Below are 26,507 nucleotides of genomic sequence, written 5' to 3' on the forward strand. Positions count from 1 at the left end.
TAACACCATATTTGGTCTGGAACTGTTAATTTTTTCCTAATTATGTTTAATTTTCATTAGTTGAAAAATATAATTATTAAAAAAAACATATTGGTGTAACAATAAAATACAATTACTTTGCTTCTCTGAATTGAATGACTAAATAAAGTGTTGATAAATAATGGTCTAAAATAATGCAATTTTCCATTTACTTTATTTAAAAAACTAAATTTTTTTCAGTGGAAACGCTTTAATAATAAGTGTCACTGAAATTAACAGTACAAGCTTAAAATGTGATTTAAAAGCTTAAAATGCGATTAAAGTGTATATTGGTATAACACTAAATTACAATTACTCTTCTGAATTTATTTACAGTGTTGAACTGTTGAATTTATGCTCTGTATTTAATACAAGTAAATTATAAGTAACTGTAATTAAATGACTTAAAAATAAAAAAGTAATTCATTCACTCAGAAAAGTGATTAAATTACAGTTACTTTTTACTTTATTATTTCATCAAGTATAATAAAGCAAGTTTTGGGTCATGTGTTAGCAGGGCCGGAGCAAGCTGAACTGCTGCTCTAGGCAGAGGATGATCACGCCGCCCTCAACCCCAATGTGAAAACGAAAGTGATTATGAAAATGAAGTGAGGTGTCGCGGACCTCTTTTGCGGCGCTTTATGCGCGGATATAACTAAGGACGCGCGGGTGCTAAGGGAGGGAGGTGTCGCGGACACTGCGCTCTTTATTCTGCCGCCCTATGCGCGGATATAACTGAGGACGTGCGGGTGTCGCGGACCTCAATTCTGCCGCCCTATGTGCGGATATAACTGAGGACATGCTGGTGCTGATGGAGGTGTCGCTGACGCCGCCCTCTCTATTCTGTCGTCTATGCGCGAATATATTTGAGGACGCGGGTGGTGAGGGAGGTGTCGCGGACTTAACTGAGGACGCGGGTGGTAAGGGAGGAGTTGCGGATGCTGCCCTCTCTATACTGCCGCCCTAGGCGGCCGCCTAGGTCGCCTCTATGGACGCGCCGGCCCTGTGTGTTAGTCCAAAATGTACCACTAAAGCAAATCATAAACAATAATAGCAAAGAGGTTAACTAATTTACATATTATTATCAAGTAAATGAATAAATAAAAACATAGAGGTAAAGAAAAAAGAAACATTATACCAAATATAAGCACTAATATTGTATCTAAATAGTCACAAAGCCTCTATAAATAACATACAACAAAATAATATATTTTTCAGACCACAGCACAATCCTATAATGGTTTACTTTATAACTAATTGCACTCAACACAGACCCTGATGCATTCACATTTTGTTAGCAAAACTGGAATCCATGTTTAAGCTGATATTCTAATACGTACTAACTAGTAGTTTCATGTCCAAACAGCAAGCGGATCGAGACTGGTACATGATGGATGAAGGTTATGACGAGTTTCACAACCCACTGACATCCAGCTCAGACGAATATGTGAAGAAGCGGGAGCAGATCCTGCAGAAACAGACCCAGAAACGCATCTCGGCACAGAAAAGACAAATCAATGAGGTGACAATACACATCCTCACACATCTGTACAGATCCTCACACATCTCATACTCACTCAACTGTCGCTTTCTCTCCAGGATAACGAACGCTGGGAGACGAACCGCATGCTCACCAGTGGAGTGGTTCAGCGTCTGGAGGTGGATGAGGATTTTGAGGAAGACAACGCAGCCCGAGTTCATTTACTTGTGCATAACCTTGTGCCACCCTTCCTCGATGGGAGGATTGTCTTCACTAAACAGGTACTACAGTGGCCGAGAGAGCTAGGTTAACTAGACTAGTTATTTAAGCATGTCATTGGACAACAGTGTTTTTTTTCTATAGCCAATAAAAAAAAAAAACAATTCTTAAGGGGGATAATACTGTAATACTGACCTGAATTTTATTTTATTTTTTTAATTGATGAAAAAATATAATAGAAAATACTATGAACATCTCCTTGCTAGGTTAAACATCACTTTGGAAATATTAAAGCAAGGCTGATCATTTTGCCTTTGACAGCATCGTAGATGTGCAGCCTTTAACTGTTTATTTGACTTTTTCTTTTGTTCCTCCAGCCTGAGCCGGTCATTCCAGTGAAAGATGCGACCTCAGACATGGCCATCATCTCCCGTAAAGGCAGTCAACTGGTGCGACGCCACCGAGAGCAGAAAGAGAGAAAGAAGGTGCGTGTCTCATTTTTACGTGCATTTTGACTGCTCGCTCTCTCTCCAGGACAGCAGGGTTAATGTAACTGTTGTTTTGCTTCTTAAAGGCACAGCACAAACACTGGGAGCTCGCTGGCACCAAACTGGGTGACATCATGGGAATCCAAAAAAAAGAGGATGGGGGAGACAGTAAAGCTGTTGGAGAAGATGGAAAAGTGGATTACAGGTAAAACAGAGGTGTATTTTGATGTTGTTGCTTGCATCAAGAAGACATCAATACGTTGGATTCTTGTTTTCATTTTTATTACTTAAGGATTTCTTTACTATTGTAGTTGGGAATTCTGGGTCCCCAGTGTTGGTTCTCTAGACGGCATATTAAGTTATTTATTTATTTATTTATTTATTATTTTATGTTTTGTTATATTTTAATTAATTAATTTATTGTTTTATTTATTTATTTTATTTTAATAAAGGATTTATTATTTTATTTATTTATTTGTTTATGATTTAATTTTTATTTTAGTTTATTATTTATTATTTTATTTATTTATTTATTTGATTTTAATTCATTAATTCATTTTTATTTATTTATTTTAGTTATTTGTTTTTATTTATTTATTTTTAATTATTAAATTTATTTTAATTGATTGATTGATTGATTGATTGAGCCTGATGCATGTGTTTTAGATTTTATTTGATAATCTGATTACATCTATATATATATATATATATATATATATATATATATATATATATATATATATATATATATATATATATATATATATATATATATATATATATATATATTCTTAAATGTACACAAATATTTTGGAAATTCATTATTTTTATTCAGCAAATATTGATAATTTTAAATAAAAGTGATCATAAAATAATTTTATATAAAATCATTTATATTCATTAAAAGATAATTTTCATTAAACATTTACTGGTCACTCTTTACAATATGGTTCCAACTTCTATTAGTTTTAAATTTTCATTCATTCATTCACTTTCTTTTCGGCTTTGTACCTTTATTAATCCGGGATCGTCCAGCATATATTTTGTCCAGCGGATGCCCTTCCAGCTGCAACCCAACACTGGAAAATATCCATACACACACATTTACACACATGACTACTGACAATTTAGGCTACCCAATTCACCTACACCACGTGTTTTGGACTTGTGGGGCAAACCAGAGCACACGGTGCAGAGAAAATGGGGAGAACATGCTAACTCCACACAGAAACGCCAACTGATCCAGCCAGGCTCAAACCAGCCACCTTCTTGCTGTGAGGTCAATGTGCTACTCACTATGCCACCGTGCAGCCTTGTTATCACTAATTAATGTATTAACTAAGATGAACAATCAATAAACGATACATTTATTACAGTATTCATCTTTCATAATGTCAGTTAATGAAAACAAAGTTGCTCCTGTTAACTCAGTGCATTAACTAATACTGACAAGCATAACTTTGGATTTTAATAATGCATTAGTAAATATTGAAGTATGTTTAATAAATACTGCACAATTATTGTTTATTAATAATTGAGGATAATAAATACATTTACTAATAAAACCTCATTGTAAAGTGTGACCCGTTTACTGAAATAATAGTTTTAAATTCTAATATTGAGATGGCACGGTGACTCCGTGGTTAGCACTGCCTCCTCACAGCAAGAAGGTCGGTGGTAGTTTGAGTCCCAGCTGTGTCAGTTGGCATTTCTGTGTGGAGTTTGTATGTTTGCGTGGGTTTCCTCTGGGTGCTCTGGTTTTTCCCACAGTCAGTTGGTTGTAGTGTATGAGTGTGTGTGTGAATGTCAGAGTGTATGGTTGTCTCCCAGTACAGATTTGCGGCTGGAAGGGCGGCGGCTGTGTAAAACACATGCTGGAATAGTTGGCGGTTCATTCCGCTGTGGCGACTGCTGATAAATAAGGGAATAAACCAAAGGAAAATCAATAAATGAATCCTAATATTTGATAAGATTGCAGTTTTACTAATCTAAATGTATATATTTTTACATTTTTAATGTTTGTCCATTTCAGCATATACATTTTTCCTCTACAAAAATCTACTCTTTTATTATTCCCGCCAAAATCAGTTTTGAAATAGTACAAAATAGTACAAAAAAACTCTTTTAGTCGTCCTCATCTTTGTTCTCTTCATTATTTCAGAGCCGAGCAGAAGTTTGCTGATCACATGAAGGAGAAGAGTGAAGCGAGCAGTGACTTTGCCAAAAAGAAGACTCTGTTAGAACAGAGACAGTATCTGCCCATCTTTGCTGTTCGCCAGCAGCTGCTCAACATCATCAGGTCTTGACCACACTCATCAACATATTTTTTCTTTAAAGGGAAAGTTCACCCAAAAATCTGTCATCATTTAGGCCCCGTTTACACTGTCAGGTCTTGGTGCCCAATTCCGAATTGTTGCCTATATCTGATTTGTTTGCCTGTCTGTTTACACATTGTTTTAATTGTGACCCATATCCAATTCATGCGTTTACACTTGCCATACAATTTACGATGTCGCGCATGTATAAAGGCGGATTCTAACATCTGTGCCACACAAGCCACGATGGAAGAAATTGTCTTTTATTTAGCTCTGCGAATTATGCAAAGTGTAGTATAAGCAGTGGATGGTTTAGTCCAGATTTATCCCCATGCAGTTTATGTAATGGTATGGCCCTGATGTGTGTGTGTGTAGTTGAAGATGTAGCCTTTGCATGTGTGCGCACTGGTGTTGGAGAGAATATAGTTATTCTATGTTTAGCCCGCAGTGCATGTATTAATAGCGACAAAAAGGAAAAGTTACAACACGCCTGTTCGAAAAGTTCACCTGACTTTAAAATGATTTTGAGGCGGAGGTGGGAAAGGGCCGTCATCGCAGCTTGTGCATATGGTTTATTTGCTGTATGATGTCCTCCACCATTTAGAGGAATTTGTGAGTACGAGAGAGATCTCAGGTCTGGTGGGAGCAAATTGTGGCGACTGACCACTTTCCTTCTCTGTGTTTCCCCTGATGTTGTTTACCGCGTCGGCATCTCCACACACGCTCTTCCTTCTGTCATTAAACCGCGGAGAAGCACCACATTGTCGCAAGTTTAATGATGTACAGAACGAAATGCCTCAATAACTCCGATCTGTTTACGACAGTCAGATTGTCACATATCCAATCTATATCTGATTTATTTCCACATATGAAGGAGGCCTGAAACCGATCTCTGAATATCCGAATGCATGCGTTATTTTCACGTTTACATAGAACAGATCCGATCTGTCGCATAGGAGCAAAAAATCGGAATTGGGTCACATTTAACTAGCAGTGTAAACGGGGCCTTAAGCCTGATTTATACTTCTGCGTCAGGTGACCGGCGTAACCCACGGCGCAGGCAACGCGCGTGGCTGTGTATTTATACTTCTGCGCGCTGTCTCTGTCGGTCTGCATTAACACTTCCGAAACGGTAGTGGGCAGTGAGGTGTTAATGTTCCTCTGTGTCGAGTTTCTTCTTTGCTTTTTTGCTTTTCCTGAACACTTCCGGGATGTACAAGTGGCTCAAACTCGCTCATTTTGAGGCAGGAACCGGCGGACGTGCAACAACTTTAACTATGAGGTAAACACAAAACAAAACTTTCCATCCGGAGCTCCTTCATGGGACTCCACACTTGTAAACAATCGCTCGCGCCATTCGCGCGGCTCTCGGTCCCGCCCAGACTCGTCAGCGCTACCAAGCCGCCCAATCACAGAGCTTACGCTACGCGTCGTTGCGACGTGTAGTTACATTTTTTGAGAGGTGCACGTCAGTGACGGCGATGGCCACGGCGAAGGGCTATGCGTCAGCGCCGTAGCATACGCCGACGTTTGACGCAGAAGTATAAATCAGCCTTTACTTTCCCTCCACCTGTCCAAACTAGTTTAAAGCACGTTCTATTAGATTTTGTTGGCTTTAATTCTGTAAAACTTTTTTATCACTGTTAATCTAAATACTATTTAATAGATTTTAGCAAAAATAAAATTGTTATATCAGCAGTATACTTTTTTATTTACCATAAAATAGATATAAAAGCTGGCATGTTGTTAAACACAAACAAACAGCAAGCGAACCAAATCTTTATGAGTTTGTATTTCCAGAGTATTTGTATTTCCTACTATGGAAGTATACTAGCTTTCTTTAAAATATCTTCTTTAGTGTTTGACCGAATAAGGGTCTCATAAAGGTTTATAGCCTTTTTATAGCCTATTTTGAGTAAATACATTCTTTTAGGATGAGCTGTCCTTTAAAATAAAAACTCCAGCACTGAAGTTGTGCTTGCCCATATGACATGCTGATATTTTCAATTAATTTTGTTTTCTTTTCTCTGACAGGGATAACAATATTGTGATAGTGGTGGGTGAAACGGGCAGTGGTAAGACGACGCAGCTAACGCAGTATCTTCATGAGGACGGTTACACCAGCTATGGTATGGTGGGCTGCACACAACCCCGCAGAGTGGCAGCCATGAGTGTGGCTAAGAGAGTCAGCGAAGAGATGAACAGTAATCTGGGAGAGGAGGTTTGTGACCAATATCTAGTGTGCATGAAACCAATTTGTTGTCTTATCAGGTTAAAAACACATTTGTGATGGAGAAATACTGCCACCTGGTGGATATGGGCTGACTTGCATGTAATTTGACTGAAAAAAAATTGGGTCTTTGGTCTGTTAAACATCATTTGGGAAATATATATATAAAAAAAAACAATTCAATGGGTAATAATTCTGACCTCAACTGTATGTATGTGTATGTGTATATATGTGTATATATATATATATATATATATATATATATATATATATATATATATATATATATATATATATATATATATATATATATATATATATATRTGTGTGTRTATATACACACACACACACACACACACACAYATATATATATATATATATATATATATATATATATATATATATATATATATTTTTATATATATATATTTATATATATATATATTTATATATATATATATATATATATATTTTTTTTTTTTTATATATATATATATATATATATATATATATATATATATATATATATATATATATATATAAATATATAAATGGACTGGTAGTATATATTATTGTAAAAGATTTTACTAGTACATTGAACTTTTCTTTTTAAACCATTATTTTGCCATGACATAATTGCTTAAATGTGTATTCCAGGTTGGTTATGCCATCCGTTTTGAAGACTGTACATCAGAGAAGACAATGATCAAGTACATGACGGATGGGATTCTCCTGAGGGAGTCTCTGCGGGAGTCAGATCTGGATCACTATAGTGCAGTAATCATGGACGAGGCCCACGAGCGCTCCCTCAACACTGATGTACTCTTCGGGCTGCTTCGAGAGGTGAGACGTCTTCCAGCTCTCTGTCCTTCTCAGACACTATATAAAAGCTGGTCTTAAGCCCCTTTCACACAGTGAAAAAAAAAAGCGCACAAGGACGTTATGGAATTTTTCCGTAAAAGACCGTTCACACATCTATTCCAAAATGCCGGTATATTCTGACATCATTAACCAGAAATGAACTCTAAACGGCTGCGCTTGTGTTTGTAAACATTTGACTAAATTACAAACTCTGTGTATGGATCAGTATTGTGAACAACTCTGATGAAAACATAGAGAAACTGTAGCATTTCAAGATGTACATGATATGTGTGTGTGCTGGCGCTCACCAGTTGCTTCAAGGGCACACGCGATACGTCAAGCAACTGGAAGCAGAGCTTGAAGGTAAACAAACAACAGCTTTTCAAGCATCTTATCGATAATTATTTACACAGTTAACATTAAGAAGGAGCATGAAATCGTTTTGTGACAATTGTCTAGCAGCTAAATGTTGCTGGAAAAATATTCAAAGGCTTTTATTTTCATGAACTGCGCAGATGTGAATGCGTCTGACTGTTCTGATTGGCTAAAGTAGACGTTTCCGATAATCTTCCTTCTGCGTTCACACAGTGTTCATTACGCCCAATTACCGTTAATGTTACAACTTCTCTTTCAGGAAAATAGCCCGAATGAATTTACCGGTGTTTTCAAAAAGGGCCTGTTCACACATACAGACCTTTCCGAAAAGTTGACGGTAATTTTCCGGAAAGTTCTGTATGTGTGAAAGGGCCATTAGTATACTTAATTAGTAACAGTTTACATGGACAGTTAAACAGGCCATATGGTAATCTGTTGTCATGTATAGACTGCAAAAAAGCTTTTTCTTTCTTTCTTTCTTTCTTTCTTTCTTTCTTTCTTTCTTTCTTTCTTTCTTTCTTTCTTTCTTTCTTTCTTTCTTTCTTTCTTTCTTTCTTTTATTTTGTTTCTTTCTTTCTTTTATTTTCTTTCTTTCTTTTCTTTCTTGCTTTTATTTTGTTTCCTTCTTTCTTTTCTTTCTTTTATTTCTTTTATTTTCTTTCTTTCTTTCTTTCTTTCTTTCTTTCTTTCTTTCTTTCTTTCTTTTTTTTATTTTGTTTCTTTTCTTTCTTGCTTTTATTTTCTTTCTTTTTCTTTTATTTTCTTTATTTTCTTTCTTTTATTTTCTTTCTTTCTTTCTTTCTTTCTTTCTTTCTTTCTTTTATTTTATTTTTTTCTTTTATTTTCTTTCTTTTATTTTCTTTCTTTCTTTCTTTCTTTCTTTCTTTCTTTCTTTCTTTCTAAAACGTGACTTAATTTCTTATGCTACTTCATGTATAAAAAAAAATATTGTTAATACTATTGTTAATAATAATAATATTATTATTATTATTATTATAACAGCTCAGGGAAGAGCTTTTTGGAAGGGTTGGAAATTAATACTTGTTTTTTTAATCTGATTAATCGAAGATTTAATCGACAGATTAATCGATTATTAAAATAATCGTTAGTTGCAGCCCTACAACTGGCATTGAGGAGGAACATAAACGTTATCTGACTAACATCTAGCAGCTAAACGTGTCTGCAAAAATATTCAAAGGTTTTTTATTTTCGAAAACTTCTGTTCTGATTGGCTAGATTGGACATCTCACGTTAGTGCAAATTTTCCATATCCGTTCACACAGAGCAGCATTCGGGAAATTACCTGTAATGTTACAACTTCTCTTTCTGAGAAGTTGCCAAAGCAAATTTACCGGTATTTTTTAAAGAGGCCTGTTTACACATACAGACCTTTCCAGAAAATTGTAATTTTCTAGAAAGGTCTGTATGTGTGAAAAGGGGTAATAAAATCATTTATAATGTTACAATTCAGAAACCTTTTAAACTGATAAATAAATAAAAAAAATTAAACTTAAATTGTGTTTCCAATTTCAAACAATTTATATATATAAATATATATATATATATATATATATATATATATATATATATATATATATATATATATATATATATATATATATATAATAATAATATATATATATATAATAATATATATATAATTTTCCCAAAAATGATTGCCTTACAAAACAGTCTCGAATGGTTTCATACCATATGGCCTCTTTTAAGAGCGCTATTGAATTTAGGTGTTGATTCTGATGACTCACTTTCTTTCTTCTTCTCTTTTCAACCCTATTTGATGATTACTTTAGGTGGTGTCAAGACGCTCCGACTTGAAGCTTATTGTCACATCTGCCACCATGGACTCGGACAAATTTGCGTCATTCTTCGGCAATGTTCCTATTTTCCACATTCCCGGCAGGACGTTCCCAGTGGATATCTTGTTCAGCAAGGTGAGGTGTTAATAGCGTCTTTAGATGAAGCTGAAGTCGGTCGCTGTGCTGCATGCTAAAGTTTAGTGTGTTGCTGTGATCTAGACTCCTCAGGAGGACTATGTGGAGGCGGCTGTGAAACAGGCCTTGCAGATTCATCTCAGCGGGATGGTGGGTGACATCCTCATCTTCATGCCTGGTCAGGAGGACATCGAGGTGAGGAGATTTTTAATCAGGCAGAAGATGACTTATGAATGGAGTCACAGTTTGTATGCACTGTTAATGTTGTGCAGAGGCTGCTATTCAAAAGTTTTGTTTTTGATTCTCATATGCTCACCAAGATATATTCTTATTAGTGATACAACTAAAAAATCTAATCGTTCCCTTGTCTTACTATGGTTTATTGCGCCCTGTGATCCGCGGTTCAGAATATGCATTATTAAAGGGATGGTCCACTACAATATCCTATTTTAAACTTTAGTTGATGTGTAATGTAGCTGTGTAAACGTAAACATCATCAGAGCATGGCCAGAATCGCTGTAATGTTATAGCAGAGAAAGCTAAAATGCCTCCAAATGCTGCTCTTTCCACAGAGCTTCTTCTGTTTTTATAATTTAATGTTAATTATGTACAGGAGAATTATAAAACAATATATAGCTAGCATTTGACAAAGGAGAGCTTCTGCTTTCAGTGTCTCTCTATGCAGCCTCTTGTGTCGGAGGAGGGAAAGAAGGGAGGTGCATAAAAATTTGCATAAAAATGGGTTTCGGTTTGGGCACGCACTGAATTTCACAGAGGCAAAACAAACACACAGGCTGGTCAGAAAGACAGTGACCGTGTTTACATGGACATCAGTGATTAAATTATTTGACAAATTATTAAATGGTGGACTTTAACTGCAGTTTGGCACTTTCATTTAGGAATTTCATGCATGCCCCTGGTGACAAAGGAGATATTTGATTCGAGGAACTACTGGAAGCGTGTATTTTTAATGCGATGTTTGATACCGCACGGCGAATGAGAGAAAAAAAACCTCCGCGTTTCACTGTAACTTAGATGCACTCAGTAGGTAGCATCAGAAAGTCGTGTGTAGACTATCCTGTCACAAAATGCGGGAGAAATCCTACACGACGGTAATGGTTTGACTGCGGTGTTTACATGTTTACACTCAGAGCAGCATTTGCAGCGGATCTTTTAGTCCATAATATTGTAGTGATATTAACGTACTGTAAACTTAGTAACTTAGAAATCATTTGACTAGGGTCCGTTTTTAAACACTGAAAAAGTACTGCTGACGATACAAACTAACTTTGCCATCTGAACAAACAAAGACCACTGATCACACACACTTACCAAATCTGTAGAGACAGGACAATCAACACCAACTGGAGCTGCGTCTTTATTAAAGGAGCAAGTGGCAAATCCGGATTTCACCATTTCCAGATGAGAAAAGCTCTCGGGTACAAAATGTTCCTTAGACACGTATTTTCGCCACGCCTTGCGTGCACTGTAATCCACACCTGAGTCTAGCTGTGCTCCTATAAAGGGAAAATGAAAACAAAACCTTCCTTGCAGCAAATTATAAAAGCAACACCGACAACCCGTATCTCCAAACATTTCTCAACATGCTGTCTGAACACTGTAACAGGTAAAAACATTCTTCGAAGCTATCATGCATATTAATGAAGTTGCACCTCAAGCACAATAGAGCGCGCTGATTGGTTTGAACCAAGCCTTTCTCATGAATGAATGCAGCACACTCGGAGACATCACAAAAGTACCCCCAGGTACAGACATCCAGTCTCCATGTTGGAATACACGCAAGTATCTAATCGGCGTGACGCACCTTCAAAAATTAGTTTCAAACTGGAAGAACGAATTTGCTCGAAATAACGCAAAAACAACCAATTTTCACTGTTTAGTGAAATATATGTGTCCTAGTAGTGTTTTTAGCAGCGTGGGACACATAGATGATTGTCAACAGTTCAAGTAATGCGTTTTGGTGTTTCGTGACTCTAAATATTTGTACATTTAAAATGATTAAACAAATCATGGCATATTGGTAAATCTAATGGTTTAAAGAATAGTGCCAAATTATAATGATTTAAAATGATGAAGCCCTATGTAAATAAAGGTGACTTTATTAGACATGTCTGTGTTGTTTAATAATGCAAAATGTAACTTGGATTATGTCTGTGCTGCTGTAGGTGACGTCAGATCAGATTGTGGAACGGTTGGCCGATCTAGAGAACGCTCCAGCCCTGGCAGTGCTGCCCATCTACTCCCAGCTGCCCTCAGACCTGCAGGCCAAGATCTTCCAGAAGGTGAGCATCTGTCGGATAATACAAAACAGGGTTTTGTTTTGTATTTCAGATCAAATGAATGGACAAAATTATACTGATTCCATATTGTGGGATTTACAGATTTGTGAACTGACCCTGTGTGTTTATTAATAGGCTCCTGATGGAGTGAGGAAATGTATTGTTGCTACAAACATCGCTGAGACGTCTCTGACAGTGGACGGCATCATGTTTGTGGTGGATTCCGGCTATTGTAAACTGAAGGTGAAACCATTTGAAAGTGGAATCATTGACCTTAACTAGGAAACTCCACATCTGGTGTTAACATAAGTTTTAATTTGTGTTGTTTAGGTGTTCAACCCTCGCATTGGCATGGATGCGCTTCAGGTTTACCCCATCAGTCAAGCTAATGCAAACCAGCGGGCTGGTAGAGCAGGCAGAACAGGCCCAGGACAGTGTTACAGGTAAGGTCTTTTCACACAGTTCCTTAAAGGGATAATTCTTTATTAACACTTTAATAGGTACACCTCTCCAACTGCTTGTTAATGAAAGAGAATGGTCCAAATGAGAGAAATTATCCAGTGAGCGGCAGTTCTGTGGGCGCAAATTCATTGTTGATGCCCGAAGTAAGAGGAGAATGGCCAGACTGGTTCGAGCTAATATAAAGGCAACAATAACACAATTAAACACTCGTTTTAACCGAGGTATGCAGAAGAGCATCTCTGAATGCACAACACGTCCAACCTTGAGACAGATGGGATACAGCAGAAGAAGACCACACCGAGTTCAACTCCTGTCAGCTAAGAACAGAAAATTGGACAATAGAAGATTGGAAAAACGTTGCCTGGTCTGATGAGTCTTGATGTCTGCTGCAGCATTCAGATGGTAGGGTCAGAATTTGACATCAACAACATGAAAGCATGGATCCATCCTACATTGAACCTGCCAACGGTTTAGGCTGGTGCTGGTGGTGTATTGCTGTGGGGGATGTTTTCTTGGCATGCTTTCTGCCCATTAGTACCAGCTGAGCATCATGTCAACCTAAGGTATTGTTGCTGATCATGTCCATCCTTTTTTGACCAAAGTGGACCCATCTCCTGATAGCTACTTCCAGCAGGATAACGCTCCATGTCATAAAGCGCGAATCATCTCAGACTGGTTTCTTGAACATGACAATGAGTTCACTGTGCTCAAATGGCCTCCACAGTCACCAGAGCTCAATTCAATAGAGCACCTTTGGGATATGGTGGAACGGGAGACAGCAACTGCGTGATGCTATCATATCAATATGGACCAAAAACTCTGAGGAATATTTCCAGTACCTTGTTGAATCTATGCCACAAAGGAGTTCAGAAGGCAAAAGGGGGTACTAGTAAGGTGTACCTAATAAAGTGGCCGGTGAGTGTATATACTAAAGGAGAATGTGATATTACCCTTCTCACTCAGAGTTTGTTGTAGCAGGTTACCAACATTGACATTATACGTTAAGAAATTAAGAAAAGATGTCTCAGGACATCTTAAAAACATTTTGCTTTCTTTTGATGAAAAAAATCCCCTTTAATTAAAAACTACAAGGTAATAATAACGGGAAAAAGGTGAAGCATGTGCATGTAAAGCGTTTCATTTCTTCCCACCTTTATATTGTTTTTTTATTTGAATCAGTCAAAGGAGTCATCTAGGTGTCTCTGTATTATAAATACAAACCCTGGCCTCTCTTTGCTAAAACAGGAAGATGAACAGTGTGTAAATTAGCTTTAGTCAGATCTTCCCTCTCCCTTTTTTCTGAAACATCTATCAGGGAGGCAGAAAACTGCAGGAGGGGGACAGGACGGTAATCTAGAGAGGATTTCACGCAGTTTAATTTTTGTTTACACCTCTGAAAAATGTGAGACAAAGGCTCCGGTGGGCTTTTTGTCTGTGACCTTTTCCAAATCTGCACAGCCCGGAAGATGCGGCAACACGCTGCTTTGCGGTCACACAAAGGAAAACTCACACAAGGGATTGTTTTGCCTAACTGCAAGTGTTCCTGAATGCTTGCAAAAGTGTGTGGCACATGTCGGATTACTTGCAAATATCCTTTACTAAACATCTGTGCATCGAGAATCAATTCCGTTCTGCCGGACGCTTTATAATGTGGCCAAAATCGATGTGTGTGATGTGCATGTTGAATCTGCAACTCAAAAGCTCTGATTGCGGCACCTTCACTAAAGTCAGTAGGACTGATATGCATTAATGCATACGCTGTACTACAGAGCTTCCCAGGGTTCCGTCTTCACGCCATCTTCTGAGGGATTATCCATTTAGTTGAATTGCTGCGGAAATCTGCTGTTCTCTCAGATCTGTTTCTATGGAGCTGCAAGGAGAGCTGTGATATTTTAAGGTGCTCAGAAGTAGTTTGGAAATGGCTCTTTGTTATGGGCTTTCCACAAGATTTTCTAAAGGTTGGAGCATGGTAGGGAACTTTTTTTCAGTGTAGTAGAAGCATTTGTCATTTCCCCCAGCCTTTAATGGACATTTTGCATTAAATATTAGAGTTTCCGAGATGTATCACCAGTTTTGGTGTATTTCATTCCACTGCTTTCTTCTGAAATCAATTTGTTCATCAAACTGCTGCAGCGAAGCAGCAAAATCACAGCCAGTCAGATCATATTTCTTGTGTAATAGTCAAGTGCAGTGGATTTTTGGACTAATGAGATTACACTGCAGGTGGAGCTACCAACTAGGTGTGACAACACCTGTCTTGTCATTTCAAGTATTAATGTTTTTAGTTTGCTTTTATTTTGAGTTTTTTGGTTTTATTTGATTTTTTTATGCAAAGAGGTACACAAATCACATTGAAACGCATACAAAAACAAAGAACAGAGATAAAAAAAACTAACAAAAACTGTCAGATACAAGCAGGTGTGTGTACACATGTAAAGGTACTGGGTGGACAGGTCAAAGTACATAAATAAGAAAACAAAAAAATATATGTGCACACAGCAAGCATAACAGTAGAAATCGTATTATTATAGGTCATATATATCAAAAACTGAATATTATAAATAGAAATAAAACAGAATAAAACCATTGGTAGGGAATGACAACAATAATAGTAATGTAATGATGGTAAAAATTGACAACAATAATTATAAGAATGATAATAATAACACCACCAACTACTGCTACTACAACGACAATTACTACTACTACTACTACTACAAGGGCTACTATTAATGCAACAACAACTACTACAACAACAACAACAACAACTACTACAACTACTACTGTTACTACAACAACTACTACAACAATTACTGCTACCACTACTAAAAGGACTACTATTACTGTTACTACAACTACTTCAACAATCATTACTACTACTACTACTACTACAAGGACTAGTTTTACTGCAACAACATATACTACCAATACTACTACTACTGCTGCTGCAGTGACAACAACTACTACGACGACTACTATTACTAATACTACTACTACTACCACCTCTACAACTACTACGACAACGACTACTGTTACTACAACAACTACTGCAACAATCATTACTACTACTATTACAAGGACTACTATTACTGTTACTACAACAACTACTGCAACATTCATTACTACTACTATTACAAGGACTACTATTACTGTTACTACAACAACTACTGCAACATTCATTGCAATTAGTTCTTCTACTACTACTACTACAAGGACTACTGTTACTACAACTACTGCAACATTCATTACTACAAGGACTACTACAAGGACTACTATTACTGTTACTACTACAACTACTGCAACAATAAATACTACTACTACTATTACTACTACAAGGATTACAATTTCTGCAACTACTACAACTGCTGCTAATACTACTACTACTATTACTACAACAACTACTAAAACAATTACTACTACTACAAAGACTACTATTACTGCAACAACAACAACTACAACAACAATTAATATTACTACAATGGCTATTACTGCAACAAAAATATTACAACAATTACTACAACAGTTACTACAAGGACTACTATTACTGCAACTACTACTACTACTACAACATATTCTACTCCCACTACTAATACAACAACTGCTACTTCTACTGTTACTACAACAACTACTACAACAATTATTACTACTACCACTACTACTAACAACAACAACCTAAATAGTGACAATGGTGGAAATTCTACTAATGACAAACAATGGGGAGATAACAGAAAAGGAACAAGTCAGAACAGTAATAATAATAATAACCAATATAAAAGTATAAATCTTAATGATAATTTTCATAATATAAATGACTATTTAAATTTAAAAGAGATTTTTTTGGATTTTTTTTTACTTTGCTAGATTTATTTTAGTGCTTTGCCTAGTTAATATTTTATTGACCAACCTTTGTGTTTATGTAAAAAAAAAATTGTTATTTTTTTGTGCTATTTTTTTACATACACTAATGATGTCTATCGTAAATGCCTACCTTAATTTACAACATAGACTGATCTTTAAAAAAAAATCATATATTTTATTTAACATAAAAAAACAATTTTATTATTTTTAGAACAATAACCATTTGGTAACATGTTAAAGGTGCAGTTCAAAACCACAAAAAATCATTGCCCGCCCAATTGTTGATGCTGACCCTAAAATGAAATTCAGTGAAAACCATTGCGTCTATTTTTTCTTTTGTGTTAAAGCAACACAATGCTACGTTCCTCCCCCTTGTGGTTGATATGTGTAATTGCCTGTTATGCCTAGTTCACACTAGAGGATTTTAAGCCTGATTTGAGCCCGATTTGGAAGTTAACGAGCTCGCCGACAGATCGGGCTGTGATCGGCAAGAAATCTGCAGGTGCACGGCGCTCGCCGCTCTTTATGTGTGAACTACTGAACAACGCATCAACGAGGCTCGCTGACGCTTCGCCGACACCTCGCAGACGGAAATCCAACATTTCGCATGCTAAATATTCCAGAGCCGTCGGCCGACTCAACCCCACGTGTGGTCAGATGTAGTGACGAGCTGCAGCCAATGAGAGAGCATATCAGCATGAGCTGAATGGCTGTGTGTTTCTGAGCTCAGCAGAAACATCTGTGATTGGTCAGAATGGGCATCGGTGCACTCGCTTCATTCTGCGTTAGCACAGACATGAGAGTAGGATATATTAACAGTGGAACTAGAATCCTGTAACTATTAGAATGATCATACTGCTCATTCTGGCCGTTCTCATATAAAACGCCATATTGTCACAACATATTTACATTCAAAGCTATTATTGAGATATTAAAATTAAGCTTTGCATGTCTGGCATCATATTTAATGACACATTACCCTAAAAATATAATCTTATTTTGGTAATACAGCCTATAAATATGCAGTTAAGATACTAAAACACTTAAAGGTCTTGGCTTTCATTTTCACTTTCAAACAGGAGCTATTCGGTACAGAATATGCTGTTTTGAAAGATAAAGTAAATTGATGTTTTTGCCATTAGAAAGTTTTGTTTATGTTAGCAGGAAGTTGCCAGGCAAAAAAATGCACATATTTAAAGTCACAGTGAAAAGTATCAGACATGCATGCAGTCATTTTGACCAATATGGTATTTTAAGGCAGAAATGCTCAGTTCTTTACTGTTTTGTAATAAAAAAAAACAATGTCAGAAAGAAATACACTGATAGTTAGAAAACAGCAGGCTGTTATTTGTTAGTTTTATTTTAAAGACTTGTACAATTACAAAAATTAACTCTCTGTATATCTATCCACTCGAAGCTTGCAGATGAGTGATTAATGCGCTGATGAATCAGCTGATTTGATGATGTTTTTAAATGCTTTCTCCAAAGCTTGAAACGCTGTCAGTGATGTCATCAGCACACAAGCAGCCAATAGTGTTCAGCTTTTTCTGACGACTCCTCCCTCAAAATTTCATTGGCTGTGGTTTGGTAGCTTGAATGAGCTGTTGGGGAATGAGATGTTGTCAGATCATGTAGTGTGTGACCCCCCTCTTGTGAATCATTCACAGAGTGTTGCGTAGTGTGAACACCACAGAGATTAAAAGACACAAAGTCAAGTCATGTAGTGTGAACGGCACAGCGATCTGCTGATGTTTTAAATCCTGTAGTGTGAACTAAGCTTTAGCAACAAAGCAAATCAGACTGTTCCACTCATAGCTATTTCTCTATCACACATAATTAGATGCAATATTTAAGGCAAAAGGAGGCAGATCTGGTAGCCACAGCAGCAGAAATCATCTATTTAACATTTAATCTATCCCAGATCTAATTTAAGAAGTGTTATTTTAAGGTAAAAGCATGAACTGGCCAGTGAGTTTGACCCTTCTTTCCTTTGTGTCTGTTCTTTTAAGGTTATACACACAGAGCGCCTTCAAGAATGAAATGCTGACCACCACTATTCCAGAGATTCAGCGCACTAACCTGGCTAATGTTGTGCTTTTGCTCAAGTCACTGGGAGTTCAAGACCTCCTGCTCTTCCACTTCATGGACCCGCCCCCAGAAGACAACATGCTGAACTCCATGTATCAGCTGTGGATCTTGGGTGCACTCGACAATACAGGTGAGACTACCAGCCTCTGGCACTGCCCTGAAATAACATGTTTACTGTTGTATATTTTTATATGTATATCTAATTAAGTCTTAAAGGAACACAAAGGCTCATTTTACATCTCCACTATACAGTTAAACATGTAAGTTTTACCATTTTGAAGTCTATTCCACTGATTTCCGGGTCTGGCAGGAGAATTCTTAGCTTAGCATTGATAATTGTATCCAATTAGACCATGGAAACTTAGCTAATGTAACTACAGAGGAGTCAAGCTTTAAATAAGAAAATTATTGAAACGCTTCGGTCATTTTTGAGCGTGATGCTAATGGTCTAATTCAATTTAATTATCTATGCTAAGCTAAGCTAAAATGTATACATGCATACTATATAAAACTTAAAATGAGTCTATTATTTTGGTATTGTTTATAGTTTGGCAGCATGTGTTGTTTATAGTTTGGCACCCTCACAGCAAGAAGATCGCTGGTTCGAGTCCTGCCTGGGCCAGTTGGTGTTTCTGTGTGGAGTTTGCATTTTCTCCTAGTGTTGACGTAGGCGTGGTATAAATGAATTAAGTATACTAAACTGGTTGTAGTGTGTGTGTGTGTGTGTGTGTGTGTGTGTGTGTGTGTGTGTGTGTGTGTGTGTGTGTGTGTGAATGAGTGTATGGGTGTTTCCCAGTACAGGGTTGTGACTGGAAGGACATCTGCTGCGTAAAACATATGCTGGAATAGTTGGTGGTTCATTCCACTGTGGCGACCTCTGAAATAGAGACTAAGCTGAAGGAAAATGAATGAATTTGTCCATGCATTCAACAATTAACCAACAACAGCCACAGTTTTAGTTTCCAACATTCACTTTTTGTGATCAAATTATTTACTTATGCACAAAATTAAGTCCAGTAATACATCTTTTTTATTCATATATATATACAGCTCAAGAAGAAGAAAAGTTTGTTTTAATTTCTAGGATGCTGTCTTTGGTTTTACTTGTTAAGATCAATGTTTATTTATTTATTCATTCATTTATTCATTTTCCTTTGGTTTAGTCTTTATTTCAGAGGTCGCCACAGCGGAATGAACCGCCAACTATTCCAGCATATGTTTTACAAGGCGGGCGATCTTCCAACCGCAACCCAGAACTGGGAAACACCCAAACACACAAACTCATACACTACGGCCAATTTAGTTCATTCAGTTCACCTATAGAGCATGTCTTTAGATCGTGGAAACAGGAGCACCCGGAGGGAACCCACGCCAAAACGAGGAGAACATGTCCAGCCAGGACTCGAACTAGCGACCTTGTTGCTTTGAGGCGACAGTGCTAGCCACTGAGCCACCATGCCGTCCGAGTTGGATTTTTATGGTCAAGTGTATTATTGGAAAAAAGCATTTTATTATGTTTTACTGATGCATATTTATATGAACAACTTTTTGTTCAAAATTATGTGATGAACGAACATATTTGCCTGTAATTTTTTTTTGTAGCATATTCATTTTGCCAGTGTTTGGATATTTCAGTGTTTGAAGATAACTGACGCTATTGACATTATTTTAATTTGGGGATGAAACTCTAGAGTGTAACTTGCATTCTAGCGGAGTAGATTTAAGCTTGCGAAGCGCTGCTGTGGAGTATTAAGGTCTTACCCAAAGTTCAGCTGTAGCAAGTGAAGTAAAACTGTCAACGTGACCAGAGAGGGATCTCAATCTCATTTTCTGCGTATCTCTCGGAGGGTTTGTGGGGATTTGACTATGTGGCACACTTTTCCCATCCAGCTCTCGTCTCGTGTTAACAGCAGATTATTTCTGATTAAGGCTTACCTGCCCAAATATCTCTCTCTCCCTGGCTTTTCACAGCGCTCCCTCGCTAATCTTCTTAGTCTGTCAGGTAATCTTTGAAATCGGAGCTTCTCAAAAGTTTGATCAGAATCCCAAAGTGGAAGCGTTTTCCCAGCGTCAGCACTTTTCAAAGAGGCGCTTTATAATCCCTTTTGACTTTTGCCTGTGTTTGAGAGTGTGTTTTCTTCTCGTGTCTGTCTCAGGCGCTCTGACACCCACCGGGCGGCTCATGGTGGAGTTTCCTCTGGATCCGGCTCTGTCTAAAATGCTGATCGTGTCTTGTGACATGAGCTGCAGTGCTGACATCCTCATCATCGTCTCCATGTTGTCTGTGCCGTCCATCTTCTACAGGCCAAAGGTACACTGGAAAAAGAATACATTGCAATATTTACATTTGTTTTCAGCAATATAGACTGTTCACTTTAATCTTTCGGCCTGTAAATGTTCTGTATACATCTATAAGTGCTCAAATCTGCCGTTACTCATCTAGGGTCGAGAGGAGGAAAGTGACCAGGTCAGAGAGAAGTTCTCCGTGCCTGAGAGTGACCATCTGACCTACCTCAACGTTTACCTGCAGTGGAAGAACAACAACTATTCCAGCATCTGGTGCAATGATCACTTCATTCACACCAAAGCCATGCGGAAGGTACGTCAGCCTGAGGCATCCCTCTCAGGCCCCGTTTACACTAGTGCGTTTTAGTTTTAAAAATGGCGTTTTAGAATGAAAATGATCAGCGTCCACTAGGGATGTAACGGTATCAGAATTTCACGGTACGGTAATACCTCGGTATGAATGTCACGGTACGGTATTTATTGAATCATTTACAGGAAAAAACAAAACTTATGAAAATACTCCAAAAAAGTGCCAAAAGTGTCAATGACATACAAATTAGTCATCTATCTGTAAGCTTTGAAACAGGAACTTCAATTTTAATAACAAAAAAATATTAAACCATGTAAAAAAATTAAGTTTCAATTTAGTATTGTTGAAAACTCATCACATTCAACATTTAATCACTCACTCACTTAGAGATGGGTTTAAAGGAAAATTATCATATAAATATAATCTGGTAAAAGCTGGTATCTCTGGGTATTTACAATGTCCCCTGCAACAGAAAAAAACCCTCTCATTTGGGACTGAGGTTTCTGGGACAAGAGAGATATGACTTGGCCCAGGTTGACAGCAGTGGGTAACGTTGTGCATTGTCTTTCCCCCACTTGAGAGGACAAACCATGAGTGAGATAGAGATCTCATGTCTGCATCAATCTGAACAGTGTGCTGTGTTTCTGCAATGCCCATGACTGATTATTAGTCGTATTCCCCAACTTGCAGGCACGTGCACACACAGGGCTCAACCTGTGCAGTGCACATGCCCTTTTTAGTCTTGGATAGAAAGTTCCCTTCCAAAATGATCAAAAGTGCCCCCGCGACGCGACATACCCTCCGTCCCCGCTTTACAGTACGCGCGAGACAACACAGCTGATCAGAACTCGCGCGATAACACCGCTATTCAGTACGCGCGTGACAACACAGCTGATAAGAACTCGCGCGACAACACAGCTGATAAGAACTCGCGCGACAACACCGCTATTCAGTACGCGCGCGGCGACAACACCTGCTTTAGGGTTTTCCAGCTCTTTTTCATCCCTGCTTCTAGCAGCACACTCCATTTCCGCATTACTGGATCTGTAGCGACAACAGACCGCAAGGGATTATGGCCAAGCCTGGGCTGATGGGAATTGTAGTTTTTGCTACCTCCCTTTCGCTTCATTCGCCTGAGCAAATTTTCTCAGAAGATCTATAGTTTTACCGAGTCATGCGACTACGGTAATATTGAAAAAAAATAATATTGCGGTATGACGGTATTTACAATACCGTTACATCCCTAGCGTCCACACTAGCGTTTCCCCCAGCGTTTCTGAACAGCTCTCCGTCCACACCAAAACGACTGAAACGCACATCACGTGACCACACACACACTCTCTGGCATGCGCTGCAGCATTTCTACCCAGATGAGAGCTGTGCTGGTCGGACTGCTCAATAAAGATCTACAGCTGGATCTAATCTCATTATATTTGCTAAACGTGATATTTAATTATGTTGGCTTGAGAAAGCCAACATACTGTTATGCTACTCTGTCCTTGAAAACAAACGCATCTCCTCCTAGGCCGTTCATGCCACAAGGCCCAAATGTTGTCAAAATGTGTCTTCTACATTCAAGATTGTTGCTATATCTCCTCATGCCTATAAGACTTATTGTTTTTAATAAAAAATGTTAAATATTACATTTTTATAATCCGAGCATATAAAAAAATTATACAAGCCCCAAATTTGGCCAAAAGCTGTATTAAGATGCGTTATATTTTGTTGCTATATATTTAAGGTTTATCAGACTTACAGTTTTCCAATAAATAATTTTTAAGCATTATTTTTCTCAAAATATGGCAAGCCATTTTTGACTTAAACTCCATATTTTTTTACTGATATGGCAAGCCATTTTTGCATGTATCACTTTCACACTTATTAAGCATTGTCTTTTCAAAAAAATACGGCAAGCCATTTTTACATAATGTTCATTCCCTTAGTCCCTTTATTAATCAGGGGTCACCACAACGGAATGAACCGCCAACTTATCCAGCATTTGTTTTACACAGCGAATGCCCTTCCAGCCGCAACCCAACACCAGGAATACATAATGTTCAAGTCCAGTTTTTGACACTCATAAAGACTGTCATAGAAACATTGGGGTTGATTAAGATCACTCATATTGCCAAGAAGCTTTGATGTATCATCACTAACCTGTCAAATGTCCCCATAGCAATAAAACAGTATAACCTAGCAACCATTTAAAAATAGCATACATCAGAACATCGTAGGGACCTGGGCATTGGCTTGTTTGACTCATGCTAGCAAATGGGACTTCCTGTGTACTATGCATGGTAAAAATGATAATGGAAGCCAAGTGCTAATAACGATTAGCTACATGCTATGAATGATTATCTAAATGCAATGACATATTCTAGAAATGCCTACTAAGTATTAGCATTTGATCAAACATGTACACGAGCATTGCCATTTAGCAACTGCTTAGCAACCACCTAACAATGCCATAATTGTTTTAGCAACTGCCTAGCAACCACTTAGCAACCGCCGCCGTGCTTCCTGCCAACTGCCATTCCCAGTCCTAGCGCAGTGTCTTTGGCTTTCTCAAGCCAACATCAAATTTTATCAATAAACTTTAGTTTATCTTGTTGTCTTTATCTAACGACATATTCCCTGACTTTGATCTTTTGAATCGATTACTTGTTCTCAGGTAACGTGTTTCGGCTGAGCGCAAAGAATAGTTAATAATTAATATAACCACGTAGACTACATTCTGCATATTGACTGATCGTTTGCCTTCATTTCCTATAATGTATAAACTTACTGTGCGTTATACTTTCATAATGGCTATTATTTATAATTAAAACTGACATTCAGCCAAGCAGAGGCTATGTTTCGTATTTTCAATGAAAATGAAAGGAGGCAGTTGTTATAGGCTCCATTTTATTATAAATATGCACACAGTGAAGATGCAGCACGACGCCTCAACATTTCTGCTGTCTGTTAAGTTGTTAATATCAAAATGAAAATAGGCAGTTCCTTAAATCATGTTTTAATTTTATTGTTGAGAAAGTTAAACAATGCAGCCAGGATGATGTGAATAAGGTTATAAAGTACACCGTTCCCTTTGAAGATTTACCCGTGTCCTCGGTAGTCTGTTTTCCATATCAAACTTGCAAAGTATCAAAAATATCAAATGTCTGAACTTACAAGGAGAGGCTGCGAGACTGAACTGCATGTGTAGGCTACTTAATATTGAGGAAAATCCCCAGTCAGAGAGGGGAATGTCGGCAGCCCCGCCTCCGTTTTCAGATGTCTCCGTTTTCCCACATCCACACTGAGACGGAGCAGCAGCGTTTTAGAATGAAAACGGCCTCTTCAGCGTTTTTGAAACGCTTCGTTTTCGGCGCTCGAGAACTTCCGTGTAGTGTGGACGGTTGGCGTAACCGTAGCAAAACTTATGCGTTTTAAAACGAAAACACACTAGTGTAAACGGGGCCTCAGTTACTCAAATGATTCCCTTTTAGGTGCTATATGTAATGATTCTTACTGTTGCATAAAAATACTATCATATCTTTGTTGATATTTAAGAAACATATTAACTCGTTTCGTGAAAAGAAACCAGATTCAAGCAATTTGTTCGTCTGCACCACTGATGTGTTTATCACATCAGTAACAACCGTGACAGAAAAATAATAGAAGGGAATAATATTTCTAAAGGAGCTGTTGAGATGGAATTGAACCAGATTTTGGTTAAAGTACAAACATCAACACAAAACAGAACAAATCTGAAAAATAAGATATGTGTATTAACAGAGGAATGACCCAAAGACAAAGTACTGAACTACTGAAACGTATTTAATACTTCATATAAAAGGCTTTTTTGGTGATGGCAACTTAAAGACGCCTGCAAAAAACAGAAATGTGCGCACATCTAAAAAATCTCGAAGGCTGGTGCTCCATCAAAAATAAACATTGTAGCGAAAGATCAAAAGAATATCGGCACACTGCCACTTTAGCTCTCAAAAGTCTTTAATATCACTCACAACATTTCGACCGACATGGTCTTCATCAGATAAAGCAATACAAATGGGAGTACTCAAGAAAGAGTGAAACAGCTCTACACACAACACCTGCAGTCAATCATCACTATCAGCCAACAAGCCAGTAAACAGGAACATTTACACACAACAGTGACAATATTAGATACATACATATCATTACAAAAACGATTTAAAATACACATCCAAATGTTTGCTTACTTGGAGACAGAGTATTCAATCTACAGGGTTGGCCATTTAAATGGATACACCTTAATAAAATGGGAATGGTTGGTGATATTAACGTCCTGTTTGTGGGACATTAGTATATGTGAGGGGGCAAACTTTTCAAGGTTGGTGGTGACCATGGTGGCCATTTTAAGGTTGATCCAACTTTTGTTTTTTTCAATAGGAAGAGGGTCATTTGACCATCAAACTCATTGGGAATGTCACAACAAAAACCATGGTGTGCTTGGTTTTAATGTAACTTTATTATTTTATGAGTTATTTACACATTTCTGACCACTTATAAAATGTGTTCAATGTGCTGCTCATTGTGTTGGATTGTCAATGCAACCCTCTTCTCCCACTCTTCACACACTGATAGCAACACCGCAGGAGAAATGCCAGCACAGGCTTCCAGTATCCCTAGTTTCAGGTGCTGAAGAACTACTTGGAGATTTCAGCTGCTGTCTGGGCTTTCACTGCCTTTCTACACCTCCCTTTCTTCATGTGTTCAATACTTTTACCTTGTGTCATTTCATTCTATTACAGATTACTTAGTTTGTAAACTAATTAGTTTTGTTTTCTTTGCGGATATGGATTTATGTGGCTGTTACCAACATCTGGGGAAAATTTCAAGTTAACAGCACTTTTAGAAACACATTGACTGAGAAAAATGATGATGTGTTGATACTTATTTTCCCCACTGTAAATTAGAAATGTCTAATAAAGTGAAAATTAGAATGAAGTGCAATTAGAAATATTAATGTCAATCTTTTGGTTTAACTGTATATGTCTCTAAAAGCTGATGTGCATTATGTCAGCACGTAATTAAGCATATCTAATATTTTAATAACTATGTGTGTGTTGTGGCACAGGTGCGTGAGGTGCGAGCTCAGCTCAAAGACATCATGGTGCAGCAGAAAATGAATCTGATCTCCTGCGGTTCAGACTGGGACGTGATCAGGAAGTGCATCTGTGCTGCATACTTTCACCAGGCTGCTAAATTAAAGGTACATGACCATTTAGCAAATTTGTCAAA

The 26,507-nt window shown here is 37.6% G+C and overlaps 1 protein-coding gene across 2 annotated transcripts in view; it reads left to right on the forward strand.

Annotated features, from left to right (window-relative positions):
* dhx38 (DEAH (Asp-Glu-Ala-His) box polypeptide 38) overlaps nt 1–26,507 on the forward strand; it is a 49,216-nt gene that overhangs the window by 9,732 nt on the left and 12,977 nt on the right. For both annotated transcript variants that reach the window (XM_073906310.1, NM_200876.1), the window contains 16 exon segments: nt 1,385–1,540; nt 1,618–1,779; nt 2,095–2,202; nt 2,292–2,410; nt 4,367–4,504; nt 6,555–6,741; nt 7,408–7,593; nt 9,798–9,938; nt 10,023–10,133; nt 12,125–12,241; nt 12,374–12,481; nt 12,569–12,681; nt 18,568–18,776; nt 20,803–20,957; nt 21,090–21,245; nt 26,344–26,478. In XM_073906310.1, coding sequence (XP_073762411.1) covers nt 1,385–1,540; nt 1,618–1,779; nt 2,095–2,202; nt 2,292–2,410; nt 4,367–4,504; nt 6,555–6,741; nt 7,408–7,593; nt 9,798–9,938; nt 10,023–10,133; nt 12,125–12,241; nt 12,374–12,481; nt 12,569–12,681; nt 18,568–18,776; nt 20,803–20,957; nt 21,090–21,245; nt 26,344–26,478 — 2,301 coding nt within the window.

This window comes from Danio rerio, chromosome 7 (genome assembly GCF_049306965.1).
Source record: "Danio rerio strain Tuebingen ecotype United States chromosome 7, GRCz12tu, whole genome shotgun sequence".
Classification (NCBI taxonomy): domain Eukaryota; kingdom Metazoa; phylum Chordata; class Actinopteri; order Cypriniformes; family Danionidae; genus Danio; species Danio rerio.